This window comes from Abramis brama, assembly GCF_963993115.1.
Source record: "Abramis brama genome assembly, chromosome: 18".
In the NCBI taxonomy this organism is placed as follows: domain Eukaryota; kingdom Metazoa; phylum Chordata; class Actinopteri; order Cypriniformes; family Leuciscidae; genus Abramis; species Abramis brama.
In genome coordinates this window covers 4,304,208-4,327,078 of record NC_139980.1, presented here as the reverse complement: position 1 = coordinate 4,327,078, position 22,871 = coordinate 4,304,208, and the positions used below count along the sequence as shown (strand labels likewise).

The 22,871-nt window shown below is 38.1% G+C and overlaps 1 protein-coding gene across 1 annotated transcript; it reads left to right on the top strand.

The window, feature by feature from the left end:
• The first annotated feature begins 5,108 nt into the window (after positions 1 to 5,108).
• On the top strand, positions 5,109 to 10,323 carry mycn (MYCN proto-oncogene, bHLH transcription factor). Its single transcript, XM_084091039.1, has 3 exons — positions 5,109 to 5,235; positions 5,903 to 6,556; positions 8,339 to 10,323. Exons 2-3 carry the CDS (start codon positions 5,908 to 5,910, stop codon positions 9,058 to 9,060), a joined length of 1,371 nt encoding a protein of 456 aa, XP_083947165.1. The 5' UTR covers positions 5,109 to 5,235; positions 5,903 to 5,907; the 3' UTR covers positions 9,061 to 10,323.
• The last annotated feature ends 12,548 nt before the right edge of the window (positions 10,324 to 22,871 follow it).

Genomic DNA, 22,871 nt, shown 5'->3' with positions numbered 1-22,871 from the left:
TGGTTTACTGTAAAGTCTCTTTTTAGAATGGATGCAATTCAAAAATATTCTTAATAGTTTTATATGTTGTATTTTATTCCATTTTTGAAAACAATACAGATAGAACACTCCATCAATGCTGAAAGAGGCCATTGAATTTATAGTTAAACTGGAATATACCCATCTCTAAAGAGACGTAAACGGAGGGTAGTCTCACACTCAAACGGGATGAAAGTGGAAGTGGTGGTCGTGCACCTCCTCCACAAATATTTCTGCTCTGCTCAAATAAACTTGCTGGGGGTTCATCAAAGTCTCATCTGGGATGAAAATGTCTGTTCAAACAGGCCTCTGTGGTAATAAATCATTCTCAAACTGTGTGATACAGTGTGAAAAACCCAGCACAGTGCAAACAAACCAATGAGCTTTTACACGGTCAATCACACACTCGTCAGCTCTACCTGCAGTCTCAAATGTAAGGCAGCGTGACCTGTGGAAATCCCGACAGGAGCAGAACAGCCTGGTGCACTGGGTCAGTTAGGTTACATGCTTGTTGCAAGCCTGTCTTCAATTGTTGTTTGGACAATGGCTTGAAGAATCTGAGCAGTGGTGAGAGAAAAGGCTGCAATGAAACCAGGAGTGAGAAAGAAAGAAAGAAAGAAAGAAAGAAAGAAAGAAAGAAAGAAAGAAAGAAAGAAAGAAAGAAAGAAAGAAAGAAAGAAAGAAAGACCCTATGTTTGGCCTTTTATAGGGCAGAGATGTAAAGTGAAGATTCTATGGTTACTATTTCAGTCAGCGATGTGGAATTTCCCTAAAAACTAAGAAGGGCTGATGTATTCTTTAGCTCTATCTTTTATCTGTCCACTTCAACCAGAGGGGGAAAACAAACAAAAGCAACATAAACACTCTAAAAAGACACACACCCCTACAAGTATAATAGACATTAGACATCAAGAGAGATACAGTCAGATCTGTGATTTGAAAATAAGGTTGTTCTATCATGAATCATTTATAGTATTTGAGAGGGGGAAAACAATTAACAATAATGCAGTTTGTCAATAAAAACTTTAAGTTGGGTTCACAAAGCCTTGTTTGACAGTTTAAAATAGCTTTAAAACTTGAAGGTTTAACAGATACTTTATTAGATTATCAATAAACAGAATGGACAGACAGATAATAGAATGATAGATTCAATGATAGAACGATAGACAGACAGACAGACAGACAGACAGACAGACAGGCAGACAGGCAGGCAGGCAGGCAGGCAGACAGACAGACAGACAGAGAGACAGACAAACAGACAGACAGATAGACAGACAGACTGACTGACAGACAGACAGATAGACAGACAGACAGACAGATAGACTGACAGACATACCGACAGACCGACAGACAGACAGACAGACAGATAGATAGATAGATAGAGAGATAGATAGATAGATAGATAGATAGATAGATAGATAGATAGATAGATAGATAGATAGATAGATAGATAGATAGATAGATAGATAGATAGATAGATAGATAGATAGATTCATGACACAGGAAACATTTCAAGTATCTTGGATGCTTTCTGATCGACTAAATTCCTTTAGCATTTGCTCAAACTTGCACTTGCATCCAAACTGACTAATATGCACACCTCTGCCAAACAGCGAATGCTAAAGAATGAAAAGATATATGATGACAGAGGGAGGGAAGCATGCCCAAAAGATGATATCTCCCACTTTTATCCCCTTCACTATACCTTCATTACAGGTCTATCAAAGTAGCTCTGATGTCCAAAAAAATAAAATAAATTACAACCATATCCTCTTTGACCTCACCACACCGGGACCCAATAATCATCCTTACAGGTATGAGGTTTTCCTTCAAAAATGAAAATGGTCAATTTCCTCAAATCTGAAAGACTGTTTTACTTCATCTGAACACAAGAGGATCATCTCTGTACATTTAGTATAGCTTCAAAGAGTAGCTTGACAGCCTCAGCCCTTTCATTATATTGAAAAAAATGTCCAAGAATAAAAATTCTCCTTTTGTGCTCCACAGCAGAATGTCATACATGTTTAGAACAACAAGAGGGTGAGTAAATGATGACAGAATTTCCATTTCTGTCACTTTAAAGGGTTTAGCAAAGGCACTTTAACTGTGTGGGGTAAGAGGGCGGAAGGTTGGAGGTTACTAATTGAATTCAGCCAAAGAGAAACAAAGTTGAATTTTTCTGTCATTTGTTAAGGAATTATGCCACTGTGGATTCTGCTGTGATTGACAAGTCTGCTGATTAAAGGAGAGGCTCGTCTAGAGCAAAGTCCTGAGTGCATGTGTTCATTGAGAGAAAAAAATTAAGATTACAAAATCTACACAAAGGTGGGAGACGTAAAGGGAAAAATAATTGTATTAAAAGAAAATCATTGCAGTTTGCAATATAGAGAAGAGGTATACCCATTAGTGTGTGTATTTAAAGAGCATTAACTTGTCCAAAGCACACAAAACTAAGTCAAAATGTACTTCTGACACCTTTGAGGCCGTAAACTAGCACATTTTGAGCACACTGCATACCAGAGCTGAGGAGCCTGACTTCCGATCGTGTGCACTATTGATGCCCTGGCCTGCGTGCGCTCATTGTCTCCCGCCGTGTTGTCATTGAGGCTTTACGCTTTGCTTTTGTATTTTCTCTAAATATGAATGTTTTATCCAAACTGGCCCAATTGCTTAACCATCCATACTCTACTCCACCCACTGCTTTAGTAAGACGGGACAACATGAGACTGAGCTGGATGAATGCGCACACAGACGCTCTCTCAGGCATCTTGACGAGTGTATAACATTGGCAGTTTCACATGTTTTAATGGGCAGATATTAAACTGCTAATTTGAAATGGAATAATAAACAGAGAGCCAAATATGCAGCCATCATCACAAACGACTTGCGCTGAAAGCCATTGTTTGAAAACTAATCCGTGAATCATCTTGATGTTTTTACTTGCAAATTTATAATATGAAAAATATGCAAATCTTATTGAGGCAACAATGACGGCATGGACATATTGAACGCTGACTGACAGTACCAAACGTATTCAGCTTCCCACTCCCCCTCACTTTCACACAGGAAGCTCTTCCTGAGCGGAGGTCATTGAGATTGGGCTCTGGAGGAGCGCTTCAAATCCCAAACCCTCTCTTATGGTCTCTGTCTTTCTCTCGCTGAGTTCCCACAGCAAACTGTTTTCACAAGAGAAGCAAATGGTGCACAAGTCCTCAAGTATAGTAAAGGAAGCCAGGGCTAGATGTCACATGGGGAAGTGATCACAAAGGTTATATCTCAATAACTAGAAGACTTTGAGTCAAGTTTAATTGCACAAATGCATTTTTCTATGTAGTTCAGAGAAGTCTGGGATCAATTTTGTGGATTCTGTCCTTCAATTCCAACATTATTATATTTGAATAGCTTTGAGTAAATTTATATTGAACTATATGGATGATTTTAACCAATATTCTTAGGACTATTTTTTGTCAGGTTGATGAAAATGTTCATCTTTTTGTGGAGTTACAAAGTCTTCAAGGTAAAGCTCCGAAATAAACCCATTAGGAGAAATATTCTGCTTGAGTTAATGAATGCTATCACAATAAACAATGTAGAGAGGACACTTTAAAGACAAAGACATATACGACTCAGTGTCTTTAAGAGTCTACAACATAGCAATATATTACAACAAAATTATCTATTATATATAAATATATATGCAGTACTGTGCAAAAGTCTTGGGCATGTTAATATCCCAAAAATAAAAAATATCATTTTTTTCTGTTTCTTCATGTAATCACAGACGGACTCGATGATGGTGAGATCAGATCATACCGGCTGTTGTCAGACTCCTTGTGCATACACAAATCTCACTGGATTATTACAATTAATGGCAAAAGAATGTTTGGAAATGTAAACTGATATTTCCTACTGACACACTACAGCAAAAGATATAAATAACTGACTTAAAACCTTTTTTGTGTGTGTGTGTGTGTGTGTGTGTGTGGGGGGGGGGGGGGGGGTCAATTATTTAAAACACAGGTCAATTATATTAAAAAAATAAACCCTATGAGACTAACTCAATTGATTCAAAAGTGTGACAACTATAGCTTTATATCTCCCATATTAGTAGTTCGCTTTTGGTCAATCTGCTAGCTAAAAGAGGGACGCGATAAGGAAATGAATATCATTTGAATATCAACTGGAACTCAGTTTTCTTCTCAACTCCCCCTTTAAAGAGTGTGATAGATAAAAACGCCATGGGTTCAAACGAACGAACAATTACATAGGCTATCAGAATCTCCTCCTACAGTCCCCATCATGCCCAGCCAATCGTACACCCAACGCTATAAAATTAAATTATCACAATCTCTACAAAAGCTTTCATGTTGAGGGCTGATAAGAATTTTAGTGGGTGAGCAGCGACACAAAATATACCTCATGCGTCCCACATGGCGGCAGACGTGAGTCGACACTGGTGATGGGATGCGGATCGGCGTTACCTCACTGACCTGAACAATGAGGAGAGATGCTGACTCGCTCTGATTCATTCACAACACTCATCCTGTGTGAATGCTTATATAGTGTACAACTACATTTATATTCTGAATAAAGCCAGATTACACGGTAGAGCAAAAATCAAACCCATTCAATCACATTTATTTCAGTCAAATAAATTTACATTAAAATGTAAATCTGCTCCAAGCCCTTGAAGGGACAATTCATCCGAATCTAAAAATTCTGACACCATGTCGTACGAAAACACCAAATGTTTGGAAGAATATTGGGGACTGACAGTCTCTGTCGCCGTTTACTTTCATTGCATTTTCCCACACAATGAAAGCGAATGTGACTGAGATCTGCAATTATGTTCAACATCTGCTTCTGCGTTGCATTAAAGAAGTCATAGGCTACGTATTTTGAACATGATGATGACTTTTATTTCTGAGTGCGCTATTCCTTGATTATCGGCAAATTAAACACCTTAGACAGACCAAAACAATGCCCCTTCGAAAGAAAAGCACACAGCAAATGTCCCCACAAACGCAAATACCTCGCCCAGAGCTCCGCCCACCGGGGGAGGAACCAACACATCTCCTAAACGCCAGCAGCGAGAATAATACTTCACAGTCCGAGATACAGAAGCGACAGAACAGTCTTCAGTGGCCGCGGTAGATGTGCGACTCCAAACGGGAGGCACAGTGACTGCGATAAAGAAGGGACAAGACACACTCAGAGGTAAGACGCCCAGGTCTTTTAGAGTCAACTAGCTGGTTTCATAAACGCGAAATTTGATTTCTGAGCTATTTACCTTTCTGCACGACTTGTTGTTGAAAGAGTTTGTGTCTCGTGCTACAATTACAGTCCAAAGTTTAGCGAGTTAATGAAAGCTATCACAATAAACAATGCAGAGAGGACACTTCAAAGACATCTTTGAGCGTCTACTGTAAAGAACTATTAGCCTACAGTAAATAGTGATTTTTTTTGCACATTACCCCCAGATGTCTTCGTTATAGGACAAAGGCTGGTTCAGAAATTGTTATTAGGCCTATTATTAATTATTTTAATTATTTAATAATGATAATGATGATGATAGCCTTAATAATAACAATAATAATAAAATGATCACAAATCTTCATGAGCTCTTCTATTAAGAGTTTGTGCTTCATGCAGCAATTAGTTCAAAAACTTTAAATGAGCTAATGAAAATCAGAGGACGGTGAGATCAGATGACACCTAAAAGACATCAGAATTCGAGTCTTTAAAAAAAAAAAAGAAAAAAAAAAAAAAAAAAAAAGATGCTGTGTTTGCCATTTCCAGTTTGACCTCCCAGTGTCTTTGGGACAAAGGCAAATTATTTTATAAGCTGTGGTGATTCTAACTCATCGGTTTGTGTCTTTCACAGGGAGAATGCCAGCTAAAACAATGAACTCCGATTTCGAGTTTGACTCCTTGCAGCCGTGTTTCTACCCAGACGAGGATGACTTCTACTTCTGCAGACCAGACGCTGCACCGCCTGGAGAGGACATCTGGAAGAAATTCGAGCTGCTGCCCACTCCTCCTCTGTCCCCGAGCCGGGCAGCGCTTCCAGGGGATCCGGGGGAGCTGGGCGCGGTGGCTGAGGATTGCTCGCTGATGGGCTTTGGATTAACGGACCCGTTGGACTGGGCTTCCGAGCTTCTGCTCTTACCGGAAGACGACATTTGGGGGGCATCTGATGGAGACCTCTTCGGCTCAGTTTTGGATACTACGGACAATTCCATCATCATTCAGGACTGCATGTGGAGCGGCTTCTCGGCGCGCGAGAAATTGGAGCGGGTGGTGAATGAGAAACTCGGGAAAGCCGTGTCTGCTACTACCGTTACTGAAGCCGGTAAAGACACGACAGTCAAGCCGCAGGAAATGAGCCACTCTATACCGGAGTGTGTGGACCCTACCGTAGTTTTCCCTTATCCAGTCAACAAAAGAAACGGGAGCAGCAGCAGCAGCCAAAGTGTGACACAGCTGAGGAGCCAACAACAGCCTCCAGTCAGTGCAGAGGAGACTCCAAGCGACTCTGGTAAGTGTCTCCTTACATGCTGTTAATGTAAAGATAGTAAGTTGAGTGTTCGCACGAAACTCTTATGCAAAACCGTTATTAATAATCATGATCATGAGCAGCAGCAGCAAATTATGATGGTGGTGATGCTGCTGCTGCTAAAAAGTTTGGCAGTCTATAGTTTGGCCTAGTTTGTAAGTGGTTATTGAGGTAATTGTTAAAGATCATATGACAGACCCTGAATCGGATTAGTGTGTGACATTCCAGAGTGTCTTTTACACACAAACCCGCGCGCACACACACACAGTGGTGTTAGTAGTAGTAGTGGGCGGTGATGTGGAGTTTATGTAATACTCGATCTGCATACCCAGTAGATGGCGGTAATATTTGATGTTGTCCATGATGTCGAGCCATTTGGCTGAATAGCTCTTGGTTAAAGATTTAATGCAGAGAATGTCACTGAGCCATATTAAATAGGAAAACATGTGCCCTCCATTAATCCATGGGAATTTATTAGGTCATTGGATTTGGTTTCCTATGACATGCAAAATTGTTTTGAAACATAAACATTATTTTATATTTAATTATTTATTTATTTTTTAAGATTGAGAGCTTTTAATGGTGTAAAACCACATGCTCAGATGTTTAGGGTGTGTGAGCGAGGGCAGATTTCATAAAAGCCAAGCCCATAAATTCAGTGCCCCCCAATAAGTCGCTTCCCTTCTAAATGAGGACTTGTTTCAAATGCAAATCCCAAACGACAATCACACGTGGGTGAGAGAATAAGAGCTGGCAGTGGCACTGGGCACCAGCATGTTGTAAAGGAGGCGTGCGTGTGCATCTACGAGAAAGACAACCCCCCCCCCTTCCTACCCATTGGGCTGAGCTTGGCAGGCAGAGAATCTTCCAGGGAGGTGCAGTGAATGATAATCACAAGAAAAAAAAAGACGAGGAAGGAAAAAAAGAGATGATGGGTCATCTCTCTTTACAGGGTGACGGCTTTGAACAAGCAGAGCCTTTCCTCCAGCTGTCTACTTGGCACTTCTCCAGGGCAGCGGCTTAAGACACCATCAGATCAGTGTTACTCGGCAAAGCCCGCGAATAATTGGACCACACGATTACAATGCTAGTTTTTCCCGCCTGTGCTGTTATCCCTTTTCGCGGCAAAGCAGTGGAAAAGGGGAACGCACTGACTATCTGCGTTCTTTTGGAGACTAAATTGCCTGGTTTGGTCTCTCCTTAACGCTGGCAGACGGTTTCCTGTAGGGAGCTTTTGAAGTGAGAGGCTGTGGGCTCCAGTAAATGCTAAACAGTCTTCATGTGTGGCTTAGCTGATAATCACGTCCATTATCTCATAAACATAGCTCTCGGGCGTCACACTGAGGATGTTTTGCCATCTAAGCTTACAGTAACTTGAAATGTGTCACCAAAAGGCACCAAGCGAAATGTCTAACTTGACAGCAAAACAGCTTTTTGTAAGAAAATATGACATGACGAAATGCCCATGTACTTGCAAACCCCCTTATTAGACGCCCTAAATAGAGGGTGTGTGTTGAAGTAGAAAGTAAATTCCAAGGTGGTCCAGTCTGGGGAGAAACCAGCTCCTCTGTGTTTGACAGAGCGTGTTCAGATGATTGCATTGAGCAATTGTCTCATCTGCCCACACATAGACATTAACTTGTGCACACACCCAGAGAAAACACAGGCATGTTTCCGTTAAGAGCGCTTGTTCATACCTGTGTACCTCCAGAGGAATGGTTGCACAACAAACCTGCTAACCTAAATCTCCTTCTCTTCCTCTAGATGACGATGACGATGATGATGACGAAGACGACGACGATGATGAGGATGATGAAGACGACGAAGAAGAGGAGGAGATTGACGTCGTCACGGTAGAGAAAAGGCGTTCCATCACCAGCAAGATAAACGGCACTGGCCTGTCTGCCGTCTCAAACTCTCAGGTGTCCACAGGAGGGCGGTTGGGCTCAGGGGTGAGCAAAGCTCCACAGGAGCTCATTCTGAAGAGGACGGCGACAGCCTCTATCCACCAGCAACAGCATAACTACGCAGCCCCATCCCCTTACTCCGAACAGCAAGACGTACCCAGCGCTCCCCCGAGCAAGAAACTCCGAACCGACAACAGCACTATAACTCTACGCACTGGCAAGAGCCAGAGCTATTCCCCAAACTCCCCTACTAACAGTGTACCAGGACAGCGCATGAGGAAGAGCGATTCCAGCAGCCCGCGATGTTCCGACTCGGAGGACAGCGAACGGCGGCGCAACCACAACATCTTGGAGCGCCAGCGGCGCAACGACCTGCGCTCTAGCTTCCTCACTCTGCGCGACCACGTGCCCGAGCTGGCACGCAACGACAAGGCGGCGAAGGTGGTCATCCTGAAGAAGGCCACCGAGTACGTCAGTTCCCTTGAGGCTCAGGAGCTCCGACTCCAGCAGGAGAAAGACAGATTGCAGGCCCGACGACAACAGCTCCTCCGCAGGCTCGAGCAGGCCAGGACTCGCTAACCCTTAACGCTCATTGGCTGAATGCCTCACGGCTAATGGTCGGCGTCAAATGGCGAACGACAAAGCACTAAGGCTTACGGCCCAAAATGAATTCTAGGGACACTCACTGCTGACACTTTTTTGCACATTTTTTGACGTCAAGAATGTTTCAGGTTTACTTTGTCACCCCAATCACGCTACAACGATGAGGGAAGGTGCTTACCGGGAAACCCAACTTCCCCTCAATGACAAGACCCTTATGAACACAGTCTTCAATACGCGATTGGGTCGATGAACTTTGCGTTCACGCTCTTCCTGCAAAATGGACACTAAGCAAATGACACGAGACACTTCGAATGGCTATAATCTCTCACACCTCACTGGTGCTAGATCTCATGGATGTACCTCTGCGCACCTTGATGTCAGACACTTTTGTAAATAGATTAGATTTTAAAAGAACATACACTCAGTCTGCCTTTTTTTGTATACGATTATTGTCTTTTGGTTTTTTTTATAAAGATGTCAAAAGCTGCCAATAACTAGACTGGAAGTTTATATACCATTAACAAGTACTGTAAGACCTCAATTTTTGAGGATTTTTGTAATATAAGGACACATTGTTTTGTTTTTGGATTCTTTTGTCTTATAATCTCTCTGTTATGACACGCTTTACTAATTCCTACATTTATGCTTTAGTGTGCTTCTGATACATACTAAATTTGATACTTATATTTTCGTATGAAAATGAGTTCTGAGTAGATATCACTTTATCCTGTTTTTATCCTTTTTTCTACCTTAATTTCTTTTGTACAGAAAATTCTTTCTATCTCCATTTATAAGGCTTCTTATACTTTACTGTCTTTCTCTTTCTTTGTTTATATATTTGTAAGTATTGGGTTCATAGAACTGGGTCATTGGGAAAAAAGTGTTTTTTCTCCTTTTCTATAATGTACATTGAGTGCTGCGACTCACGGCACTTTGAAATACCTCATTTTGAAAAATAAATAGACATTTTGGAAACAAAAGAGCTTGTTGTCAAAGGATGAGTGCTTCTGTGCCGCCGCTAGTGGGGTTCGAGTCCTGTCAGGTATTGAGAAACTATACGCTGAACTGCATTTCAGACATGCTTGAAGCCCCTATGTGGGCGGCAACATCCATATTTCAAACAGCCCTGAAAAAACTCGCTAAGTTATGACTTTCAAGGGGATTATGATTTTGAAAGCAAAAACCCACAGTTAAATCATATTGTCAAATAAAAATACCCATGTCACTCATTTGAAGCATAAAAAAAGGAGCTGTCCAAGTGTAGTTTTTCTCTAGGATCACGTTTTGTGTGTGTGTGTGTGTGTGTGTGTACATGTTTTCTATCCCATTGGGGACTTCAACCTGAATGCACAAAGACTCATGGGGACTTGTGTCACCGTGGGGACCTAAATTGAGGTCTCCATGAGGAAACAAGCTTATAAATCATACAGAATTATTTTTTTTTATTTTTTTTTTGCAGAAGTATTTCTGTGATGGGTAGGTTTAGGGGTAGGGTTAGTGTAAGGGGAATATACAGAATATACAGTTTGTACAGTATAAAAACCATTAGGCTACATCTATGGAGAGTCCCCACAGTAAACAAGACGTGTGGACTGGTACTGTAAACTTAAATGGACGAAATTTAAATCAAATCTATTATCAATATACTAGAGTTGATTTTCCGTACAATACAAACCTCGTATTTTCTGCATGTTTTGGGGCCTTTTCCCCTCTTTTCTATTCAACATTTCCTGTTTTTCATTCGTCAAGCCTTTCTCCCTCCATCTGCCTCGCTATGAAGAGAGATCTGGTTGACCAAGCCCTCTCTCACAAAGGAGAACGAGTATCTCCCTCGTAATTCTCTCTCTCTTTCTCTCTCTCTCTCTCTCTCTTTCAGTTGATTTTGAAATGGGCACATCCACATGCACTTTCAGGCACTCATACACAAAAACAAACGCTGGCACACACACACTCGACGCGAGTGGATATGAAAGCGTGCGCTGCGCACACTCAGACTGGCCCCCGCAGCTTCTTACCTCATTGTTCTGCACGTTACCATGGAAACTGGAGCAGCTGCAGCGTGGCAGACTTCAAGTGCGAGTGTGTTTTATTCTATTTGTGCATGTGTGTACGTGCGAGGGGTGCGTTGCGGAGCCTTTTGTGAGGAGGGCATCGTGACCTGTGCGTCTAATATCCTGCTGGACTGAGAAACTGGTTCGTGTTTACTAACTTCAGTCACATGGCCTGGAAGCTGACAAAAGCCCCGCCCACCAATGTGTCACAATCAACGTTTTTCTCTCCTCCAGCGTAAACAGACAGAATTATAATTCTGCCCCTGCAGTACAGGCTACAGGAAAAAGAAGGTTTGGTGGGATACACAGAGAATAAGACACCATCGATTATAAACTGGACCGTCTAGACTGTTTGGTTACATAACAGTCTGTGCTGTATGTGCGTGTCTGCGGTGTTTGGTCCCCGGGATGAGGTAACCATGGGACCCCACTGTGCCATCTGGCCCATGGCTTATCCTGCCTGGTTATGGAAAAAACAAAAACAAAGCCTCGAGCTAAGACAATAACACACCGCTATGTGTAAACTGATAGACTTGGTCACAAAGCACTGGTTGTATCTTATTTAGATTTTCAAACCTGAGATTTTGCACAGATATAGGCTGAATCTGGGTAAAAATCTGATCATTTGGAATTGATGTTTTATTTTATTATTATTATTATTATTATTATTATTATTAGATAGCCTATGCAGCTAAAGTTTATAGGAATAGTTCACCCAAAAATGAAAATTCAAAAAGCCAATTCTTCAAAATATTCTTTTGTGTTCAGCAGAACAAAGAAATGTATACAGGTTTGGTACAAATTGAGGGCGAGTAAATGATGACAGATTTTTTATTCTTTTGTGAACTATCCCTTTAACTCATAATAATAATTAAAAAAAATTCTACACACAATAATAAATATTTAAAGAGTTCAATATCTCCACTAAATATATATATATAAATAATACAACTAATAAAAAAAAACTATGTAACTAACTTAATTTGAGTAAAAAAAAAATATATATATATATATTTTTTTTACATTACATTCAGTACATTTTGAGATAAATAAATAATATATACATTTGATTTAAATAAATAAATGATTAAAATAATAAATTCTGATCTAAAATACATCTGATTTATACATTAAAAACAAATTAAATACACATTAAATTGATTAAAATAACATTAACATTTTAGGATGGGGGTCACATGAGGATGATCATATGTGTGGGTCCGTGGCATCTAAAAGTTTGAAAACCACTGCACTATAAAGAAGAAAATGAAGAAATGTTGAATGCTTAATTGAAAACATACTGATATTCACCCTTTATGTCACGTGTATGTTCTTTTCTTCTCAAACATAAGTTATTCCTCTCTGATTGATATGTACTGGCCTCAGACACCATGTTGAACTATAATAAACTTGGAGACGACGGCTCCATATTATATGACTGTATGATTGTTTATGGTATGGTTAAATATGTGTGTTGGAGTTTCAGTCTCAGGAGGGGTTATGAAGTTCAGTCAGCGGAAGGGTTTGAGTTCAAAGCACAGATTTTGAAACACCATCAAAACCCATCGGCCATAAAATGCTCATAAAATAGGAAAATGAAAATACTATAAAACTCAATAAATATAATTGATAAACATAACATTAATGTGCTCTAATGTGTAAATACAGCTGACATTCACATATTAATGTTTATGATTTGACCTTTTCCTTCCCTTTCAGACAGAATGTCACATACCAGACATACAAGCTTTTTTGGTTCACAGTTTATTTGTATTTTCTCAGCACAACATTAGACAGCATTGCCTCACACTTGTGTCTGTATATTCATTTATTTTAATGTGCTTTCTCTCTTCTTTTTTCCTGCAGATCAAAATATGGATACTATATCTTCCATAATTTGCCAAATAAGTACAACAAATTAAATAAATAAATACAACAAATTAATTAAATAAATAAATACAACAAATTAATTAAATAAATAAATAAATAAATAAATAAATACATACAACTAAATAAATACATAAATACAACTAAATAAATAAATAAATAAATAAATGAATAAATAAATACAACTAAATAAATAAATAAATAAATACAACTAAATAAATAAATACAACTAACTAAATAAATAAAATACAACTAGATAAATACAAATAAATAAATACAAATAAAAAAAAATATATATATAACAACATGTCAAAAGCTGAATTTTCAGCAGCCATTACTCCAGTATTTAGTGTCACATGATATTATAAGAAATTATTCTAATATGCTCAATAAATAAGAAACATTTTTTTTATTTTATTATCACAGTTGAAAACGATTACGCTCATGCGATTATTTTTGTGGATATACTATGATAAAACATTTTTTTCAGAATTCTTTGATGAATCGAAAGGTCAAATGAACAGCATTTACTTGAAATATATATATTTTGTAACAATGTAAAAGTCTTTACTGTCAATTTAATCCTTGTTGAATTAAAGTAGGCCTATTCATTTCTCTAAAAAACACACACACATATGTACATACACACAGACACACACTTAACTTGAGGATAAATAGATCCTCTGGTAGAGTAGTGTCCTCTGGAATGTTCACACGGCAGCTGTATTCAACAGATGAACTGTGCCGTGGCATATTTCACTGTCAGCCTGTCAATCAACCATATGTGGTGTTGTGGAGTAACAGGACGGACAACATATGGAAAACTGGAGACAGACTAAAGACAGGGTTTAAAACAAAAGCCAAAGGCACAACAACATGCTCTGATTCTTTTCAACCAGCACCGTCAGAAATGTTCTAATCCTTATAACATGCAGAGATGCCACCCAAACAAAAGGATGCCAGCTTTAAGATGCCCCTCGCTGGATGGGCACCGTCTCCAGGGGGGCAAGAGGAGAGGGAGGGGGTGCCATCTGTTCTGGGTCAGGTGCAGAATGTGGCAATGTGTGTGTAGTGTAGAAGATTCATGTGTGATCAAACTTTACCAGTGTGTAGCAATTACCATACAGATGGCAGTGCCCTGTAAATGTCACGCACCTTTCCTCACACTCTCTGCCCCTATCACTCCCTCAGAAAATCAGCCATTATGTTTTCTTTGTTGCTTTAACTCGTTTTAACCTCCAGCACGTGTGCAAACACAGCCTTTCATCCATGACACAATGAGTCTGACCCGCAGGAACACACACATACACACACAAACACACACACACGTCTGGTTTACTATCTTTGGGACTCTCTATAGACGTAATGGTTTTTATACTGTATATTCTGTATATTCCCTTTACACCAACCCTACCCCTAAACCCTCCAGTCACAGAAAACTTTATGCATTTTTACATTTAAAAAAACAACAACTTTGATTTATAAGCTTGTTTACTCAAGTCCCCACCGGGATAGAAAAACATGAACAAACACACACACACACACACACACACACACACAGCAAACCCTCCAAATGTGGTTGATTTCAACTAAAACAATGTCTTATTCTGTTCCTGTCAGAGCTGCACCATGATGATTATTAATGTTGATTACTTTGCGATTTGGTGCTCAGTTATGGCCAATTATAACTGGCGCTCAGTTATTAATAATGGTTCTAATAATTATCAATGTTAAAAACACTCATGTTGCTTTTATAGGTATTTATAATAGAAATATTTAGAAAAAATACAAATGTATTTACTGTCACTTTTGAATAATTTAATGAGTCCTTTCTGAATAAAAGTATTAATATCTTTTTTTTTCTTCTTTTTTTTAATCTTACTTATCCCTAACTTTTAAATGGTAGAGTATCACGGTTTATAGAAAATATTAATCAGCAAAAACTGTTTTCAACTTTGATAATAATAACAAATGTTTCTTGAGCACCAAATCAGCATATTATGATTTTCGAATGATCATGTGACACTGAAGACTGAAGTAATGTAATGATGTAATTGATGCTGAAATGTAATTGATTCAGTAATGATGCTGAAAATTCAGCTTTGCCATCACAGGAATAAATTACATTTAAAAAGATATCAAAACAGGAAACAATTCATTAATAATAAATTGTAATGATATTTCACAATATTACAAATTCATCAGCATAAGAGACTTCTTTCAAAAACATTAAAAGAATCTTAATTATTCCAAACTTGATTGTATATTATGTAATCGCCGTAGACATAATTGCAATAGTGATTATTATTCCATTAATTGTGCAGTATATCAAGTGTTGATATTGATCACCTTGTTTTTGTATTTTGACAGACTAATTTAGCAGTTGTGTTGAAATGATGACCTCATTACATCTAAACTGTGATCGTGTCCGGCTCTGGTTGGTTCATAATGTGTACTCCAGATGTTGCCAGGGGATTTTAGGGTCATAACTCAAACTACCCTGTAAAAAAAACTCTTACCTTTTGCCCTGAGAGTAATGAGCGATACACTATATGTGTGTGCTTTGTGTGTCAAAACCATCATTCTTACACAAAAGTCTGTGTACAAATGTGCCTGGCCTGATTTATTATTATTTTTTTGTCACTGTATAAACTAAACTTACCATTTCGGAGAACATTACGGCAAATTACACATAGCCGGGTCCTTGACTAGCTTAAATAAACCACCGGGACAAATGAGTTAATTCAGCAGCGCATGCTAAATGAGACAGATTATGAGCCACAAAATGAAAGATACCATTTCTAAATACTTTTTGTCAGTTTAATCAAATATGTTTTACATAAAACCCAAATTTTGAAGCAAACATCATTACATTTTAAAAAAGGGAGCGGGAGACTCCTGAGAGGTCTGACCTGTCAGAACTAAAGATGAAATGCCCATTTCATGCTAATTAAAGTCCCATCTATAGGTTTGATCTCTGTGACCTAACAGAATAGCACCTTTAACCCAGTGTGAGACACACTTATGAACACTCTGAAGCGGGATGATATAGCGGGCTAGAGATGGCACAGGCCTTTCAGCATTACACAAGCCTGAAGAGAAGGGCAGAGGTTAGGAAAGCAAGCGTAACAATTCAGGGCTGGTAGGGGGCGGCGCTATTGTTCAACGTCCCGATCTCTCCGGCTCTGACAGTTATCTGTCTGTTTGATCACGGAGGAGAAGTCGGAGCTTCTCAGACAAATGTAGGACAGCCCTCAAAGGAAATCAGCTTAATGAACCTCAGTGAGGCGACTGAGTGCCATTAGTGTGTGTGTGTGTGTGTGTGTTGTGGAACACACTCAAGGGCAGTGATTTAGTGCTTCATAAGTTACTTCACTGTATTGATTCGTACTGGTACATTAGTTGTAAACAGATTTTCTGAAAACCTTCCTTTGTGGCAATTGTTTTGTAGTCAGTCAATTATTCTGTCCTGATTTTATTTCTGTTTAGGGTCCCAGAGACCCCAGTGCTATATGTGTAAATAATAATAAAATTACCAATCATTTTCCCTTTAAATTACTTTAATATGTTCTTCTGAACTAATGAAAACCCAGCGGACCGAATACATAATAAAAAATTATATATATATATGTATATGTGTGTGTGTATATGTGTGTGTGTGTGTGTATATTATATTCTATTATATTATATATAATTTATATATATAAATTTATATTTATATATATATATATATTTTTTTTTTTTTTTTTTTTTTTTATCAATTAATACAAAACATATACAAAACAAATAAATTAAATAAGAAAATTTTTGAAATGTGAAATAAAATGTTAGCTAATTTTATCTTTGCATGTAAAAGTTAACAAAAAGTAATAAATAAATAAATAAATAAGCGGATCATATACAGAAAAGCAAATTGATGATTTTGCATCCAGTTCCATATGTGAAAAAACTTTACGTAACTTTAAAATCTACTTTACGATACGATACGGGTCATGGCAAACGACGGCGAGCCGCTGTTCTGGTGTCAGAGCGAGGAGAATATAGGCCATCACCAGCCTGTCAGTCCTTCTGATGGATCACAGCACAATCTAATCACAGACGCCTGTACCCTCACCGCACACATGGCACCAACACATTCGCCCAATTAAGAGAACCTCAAACAAATCCAGATTAGTTCAAGTGCCTTATTTTAAGCGATCTGTTTCTCTTCCTGACCCCCGTTCACACAGCATCAAAGATTAATTCTGTTCCTTTACGGTGGACTCCAGGCTAGGTTGGTAATCATTCATTTGAGACAAGTCCAGGCCACAGAGGGCAATATAAGACCCAGCTGATAACATATACTAATTCAACTAATTAACCTTTCTTTCCTTTCTTATGATTTTTGTTAAATCAGATTAATGAATTAGCATACTTAATTTGAAGCGCACATCCCGTTTTCCCAGCTTAACAGCTGTTGAATGTTAAAACAGCATTGTTGAAAGTATAAATCAGCAGATACAATCGAATCACAGCGACCTTTTTGGATTCAATCCGCATATTTCCCAGCAGTCAGCAACTCCTCTTATAAGACGCTCAAGGTTAATTGTGTTGGAATCGCAGTCATGCAAATAATTACTCTGAATTTATGCAGAATGAAGACATTCAGGCAGTGCTTGCTTGGTTGCTTTGAGTGAGATTCGGTATGTGTACTTGAGTGAAATGAGCCATATCTCAAATCTATGTAGCTGCTGATATAATTATAGTAGATGATGAATGATTCTTACTTTTGTAAGTCATTCTGGGGGAAAATCGTCTGCTTAATGCCTTAATTATTCTTTCTTTCTTTTTTTTAAAATGAATGTTACGATCAAATATTCACATTTATCTTTTATCTCCCTTCCCCCAAATGAGTGTTGATTAGGTGTCAAACAGCACATTCACAGCTAATTGCAAAACCTGTAATTGTAGGCTTGTGAGGTTGTAAGGTAACACATGGTGCCATTCAAACTGTTGAGTGCGCACTTGGATGAGCACTCTGAAAGGCAGAAGGCAAAATGTCATTTCATTGGAACATGATTTTTGCCCATGTTAAAACTAATTCAGACTGGGGTATTGCTAACTGAAACTAAAAATTATTGAGAATCATTTTCTGTAATTGAAATAAAGCTAAAATTATAATTTAAAAAATATTTTAATAAAAAAAATTTGTTAAAAAAAATATTTATAATTATATAGACTTCTATAGACTTCTATAGAAGTTATAAAATTATAAAAGTTTAAGTTGACATACTAAAATTACTAAATCTTGAACTGTAATTAAAAAAAAAGAAAAAAAAAGAAAAACAGAAACTAATAAAATTGACTAAAACTACTAAAACTTAAAGATTCTAATGAAAACTGAAACTGTAACTCAAAATATCAATAAATACTATAATAGCATATGAATCATACTATTGCAACACTAGACCTTGGTGGCAGTTCATTATTATTGTAAGCAGTGCATAATAGTGAATGAGCAGCAAAAGAAATGCCATATACTCTTCCATTTGCCAAAGGCCAAAAATAGCACAAAAAAAAAAGGACAGTATATGAGCCCTTGTTAAAAGGAAAAATGTTTAAAATGTTAAATGTTAAAAGGAAAAGTGATATAAAGTCTGTAAACCCTAACGCTCAAAATAATTAACTGGTTTGAGTAGGATAAACTTAAATTAATCTAATTAGTTCTATCAAATGAACTTTTATGAGTATTTAGCACTTTTTCTTTCAAGTTCACAGAACTGATATATTTTAAGTAAACTGCACTGTTTCATTGTTTTGAGTTTTATGAAATTATTTCTTTTAATTTAGAACTTAAGTTTAACTGAAACGGCTGGGATGTCTATTTCCCAGCATGCTTTGCCGATGGCACTCGAAAGGGAAAGTATAAATGCTAAAATTAAGTGTAATATAATGGGTTTTGTGTGTGTGTGTGTGTGTGTGTGTGTGTGTGTGTGTGTGTGTGTGTGTGTGTGTGTGTGTGTGTGTGTGTGTGTGTGTGTGTGTGTGTGTGTGTGTGTGTGTGTGTGTGTGTGTGGTGTAAGATTAATGTTAAGTGGGAGATTTAGTAGTGATTAACGTTTTGTTATGCTAATTTAGAAGAATTTCTGTTAAAGTTGGTTTAAGGATAGTTACCATCATGGTGACAAGTGGTGCATGCAGCTTGGTTTGAGAGCAAATAAAACCTTTATATACTGCACTCATGCAGCAAGTACTACTTTATAACATACTATTGTTAACAAATTAGTATGTTAACAAACTAGCTTGTTAAAGCTAGCTAAGTTTATAATAATAAAAGTGTTCACATTGAGATTACATGAAAGTTTTAAGTTAAATGTATGAATTAGAGTACTCAAATATTTCAAGTTAAGAACAATTAAAATGTATAAGAACAAAATCTGCCAGTTCTGCTTACTTAAACTTTCAATTTCTTAACTTAAAAAATTTGAGGCAACTGATTGCCTTAAATTTTTTGAGTTTTTCCGGATGGATCTTAAAACCAAGTGTAAACAGGGCCATATATTATATGTATGTGCCATACATAGGTTTATAGTGATACAATTGGGTATTTAGACTGAAATCCATGATTTGCTGAATAAAGCACATTTTAAATAGGCTACAACTGCACTAGGCCCCAGTTGATGCAAGAAGACTTCGGAGCAGATGTCACTGAACTTACAAGGACTTCAGAGCAGGTGAAAGCAAAAAGAAATCCAATCCCCTATAAAAACACCTTTACGAAAACTCCCCTCAGAAACGGGACACCTCACCTCAAGTCTGTCATATCGAAGTCCAACACTCTCCCTGACTCACCATTTAAAACTTAAAACATCAAAGTCCCTCCTTAACAATGAGGCACAACAGCTTACCCTTCAAAAGAACAGCAGAAAGTTTTTTTTCCCCGTTTTTTTCTTGCCTTCGTCCCAAACAATGGCTTGTAAACGATAAAAGGGAAGGAAAAATAAAGGAAGGTTATGAGGAGATTCGCCCTTCACCTGCTGGGAGTAATACAATCACTTAACGACCACGACAGGCATTATAGGCCACGCTTTGGAGAAAGAAGACCACATGCTTTATGTCCGACAAAGACCTTAGATCCCGTCTAGAGTTGCACGGCCTTAAATGTACTTCCCCCCACTCCACCCATCAGTAATAAGTGCCCTCAGTGCTTTCAGAAGACAACAACGGCAAGCATTGCTGTGATAACACACTTAAAGGGACAGTTCAAACTAAAATTAATTATCACTCATTACTAGTCATCATTTCCTCATCTTTGTGTTGTTGCAAACCTCAGACTTTCTTTATGGAAAACAAATACGTGAATATCCTGGTCACTCTTTTCACTAAGTGTCAAGATCCAAAATGACTAAAAGATCATGATGGTTAGTTCACATGACTCATTATATTGCAAATCTTCTAAAGCCATTACATGAAAACTGGAAAATCTGGCATACACCTTAACCTTTCTTGGCACATTCACAAGAGTGAAGTGATTCAAACATTCATTAATGAATAATTATTTCTGATTCTGATAATTTCAGAGAATCATTTGGACCAGTTCATTTCTGTTTGTCAAAAAAAATAACTTCAGATAACTGATAAAAAAAAGTTTGGAATGACATGAGCATAAGAACATTTTCATTTCTGGATGAACTATTCCTTTACACAAAGTCTGAGAGAATGACAAAGAAGGTTGTAATGGAAGATAGAGTGTGAGGAGAGAAAATTGTCGAGTGGAGATAAAAGAGAGGGAAGGAGAGGGAAGAGGTTGTGGTGTCAGGGTTAGGTGTGCTTTACATTATCAAAGGCTCAGCTCATTTAACAAAAGTATGTGACACCCACAAATAAAAAGCATGCTCATGCACACACACAAATTGTGCAAACAACCCACTTAAATTCTATATTTGGCCTCTTGGTTTAAAGGCACAATGGAGAGATTAAAGGGAATTATGATGGGAAAATGTTGCAAACTTGATCTGCCAAGGTTCAGTGTGTTATGTTTTTTAACCACTTAAAGCCCAAGTTTTTCTGCACCACTTGCAATACAAAATGAACCTTGAATTGTTTCCAAACAGGTTTCTCAAACATGAACCCCGAATACCATCATCACACAGGTTGTCCCACCCCAAACTCTAGCCATTGGTTGAGCTAATTTAGCTATGTCACATTCAGTTATGTACTTGTCTCTACATTAAAGTCAGGTAACTGAAACATGTAACTGAAATAGCGACAGATATTTTCTGCCATATTTCCATATACATCCGAGAGATTATCGAAAACAGATTATCGAAAAGGCTATGTTCATCAGTTGTTGACTGATGGAGGCAGATGTGAATGTGAACAGTTGATTGTCAAAAAGGGCCAGGGTATTACTTCGTTACAGTACTTTTTTCAAGTATCTTTACTTTATCAGAGTATTTTTATTTTGGTTAACTTTTACTTTTACTTTACTACATTCCAAAGCATAATATCAAATATTTTATACTCCACTAGCCTACATTTCATAAAAACATGTTTAACATTTCTTGTTATTTTTAATTAAAGAAATCCTTACCTGCTCCAAGACGTGATAGTGGTGTCTGATTCATGAACGACCTGATTTTTTTCTGTTAAATCGTTTTGCAAATTGCACTCGACGATTCATTCGTGAAATGGACTGATATGATTTTATCTGCTTTCAAGACAATAACTCACTGATTCAAATGATCCAGTAAGAGCGAGTCTTCAGTTAATAATTCCCTGAATCTGACTCAAAATGAGCCAAGCCAACACAAGTGCACACGCGACTGATGCCGCGAAAAGTAAGTTACTAAAGCAGAATTTTAGAACATATTATTGTAAATGAAAATCATATTACGGTCATGACTGTCAGTTGTTTGTGAACCAAATCTGCTGTAAAAGGGCGAGCTGTTTAACCCCATTGTATGAAATGCTTGAATTTTTCGATAAAAGTGTTTTAATAACTAAAACCATATTGACAATAATGATAATACTTCATATTCCAGCCACTAAACTTCTCTCAAGCTCAAACGGAATACATCCAATCATGTGATCTGAAATGTGATCTGGTGACTGTGGAGGCCATTTGAGTATAGTGAACTCATTGTCATGTTCAAGAAACCAGGAATGATTTGAGCTTTGTGACATGGTGTGTTATCCTGCTGGAAGATCAGAAGATGGGTACACTGTGGTCATAAATGGATGGACATGGTCAGCAACAAAACTCATGCAGCGTTTAAACATTGCTCAGTTGGTAATAAGGGGCCTAAAGTGTGCCAAGAAAGTGTCCCCCAGACCATTACACCACCACCACCAGCACCAGCCTGAACCGTTAATAAAAGGCAGGATGGATTCTTACCCTATCTGAATGTCGCAGCAGAAATCGAGACTCATTAGATCGGGCAAAGTTTTTTCAATCTTCAGTTGTCTAATTTAGGTAAACCAGTGGGAATTGAAGCCTCAGTTTGCTGTTCTGGTGTGTTCTTCTGCTGCTGTAGCCCATCTTCAAGGTTCGACGTGTTGTGCGTTCAGAGGTGCTCTTCTGCATAACTCAGCTGTGAGTGGCTATTTGAGTTACTGTCGCCTTTCTATCAGCTCGAACCAGTCTGGCCATTCTCCTCTGACCTCTGGCATCAACAAGGCATCTTTACCCACAGAACTGCCGCTCACTGGATATTTGTTCTTTTTCGGACCATTCTCTGTTGTGCGTGAAAAACCAAGAAGATGGCACGAAATGATGACTGGCACCAACAACCATGCCACATTCAAAGTCACTTAGGCCTCGTTTACACTGTCAGTGAAATGTGACCCAATTCCGATTTTTTGCTCATA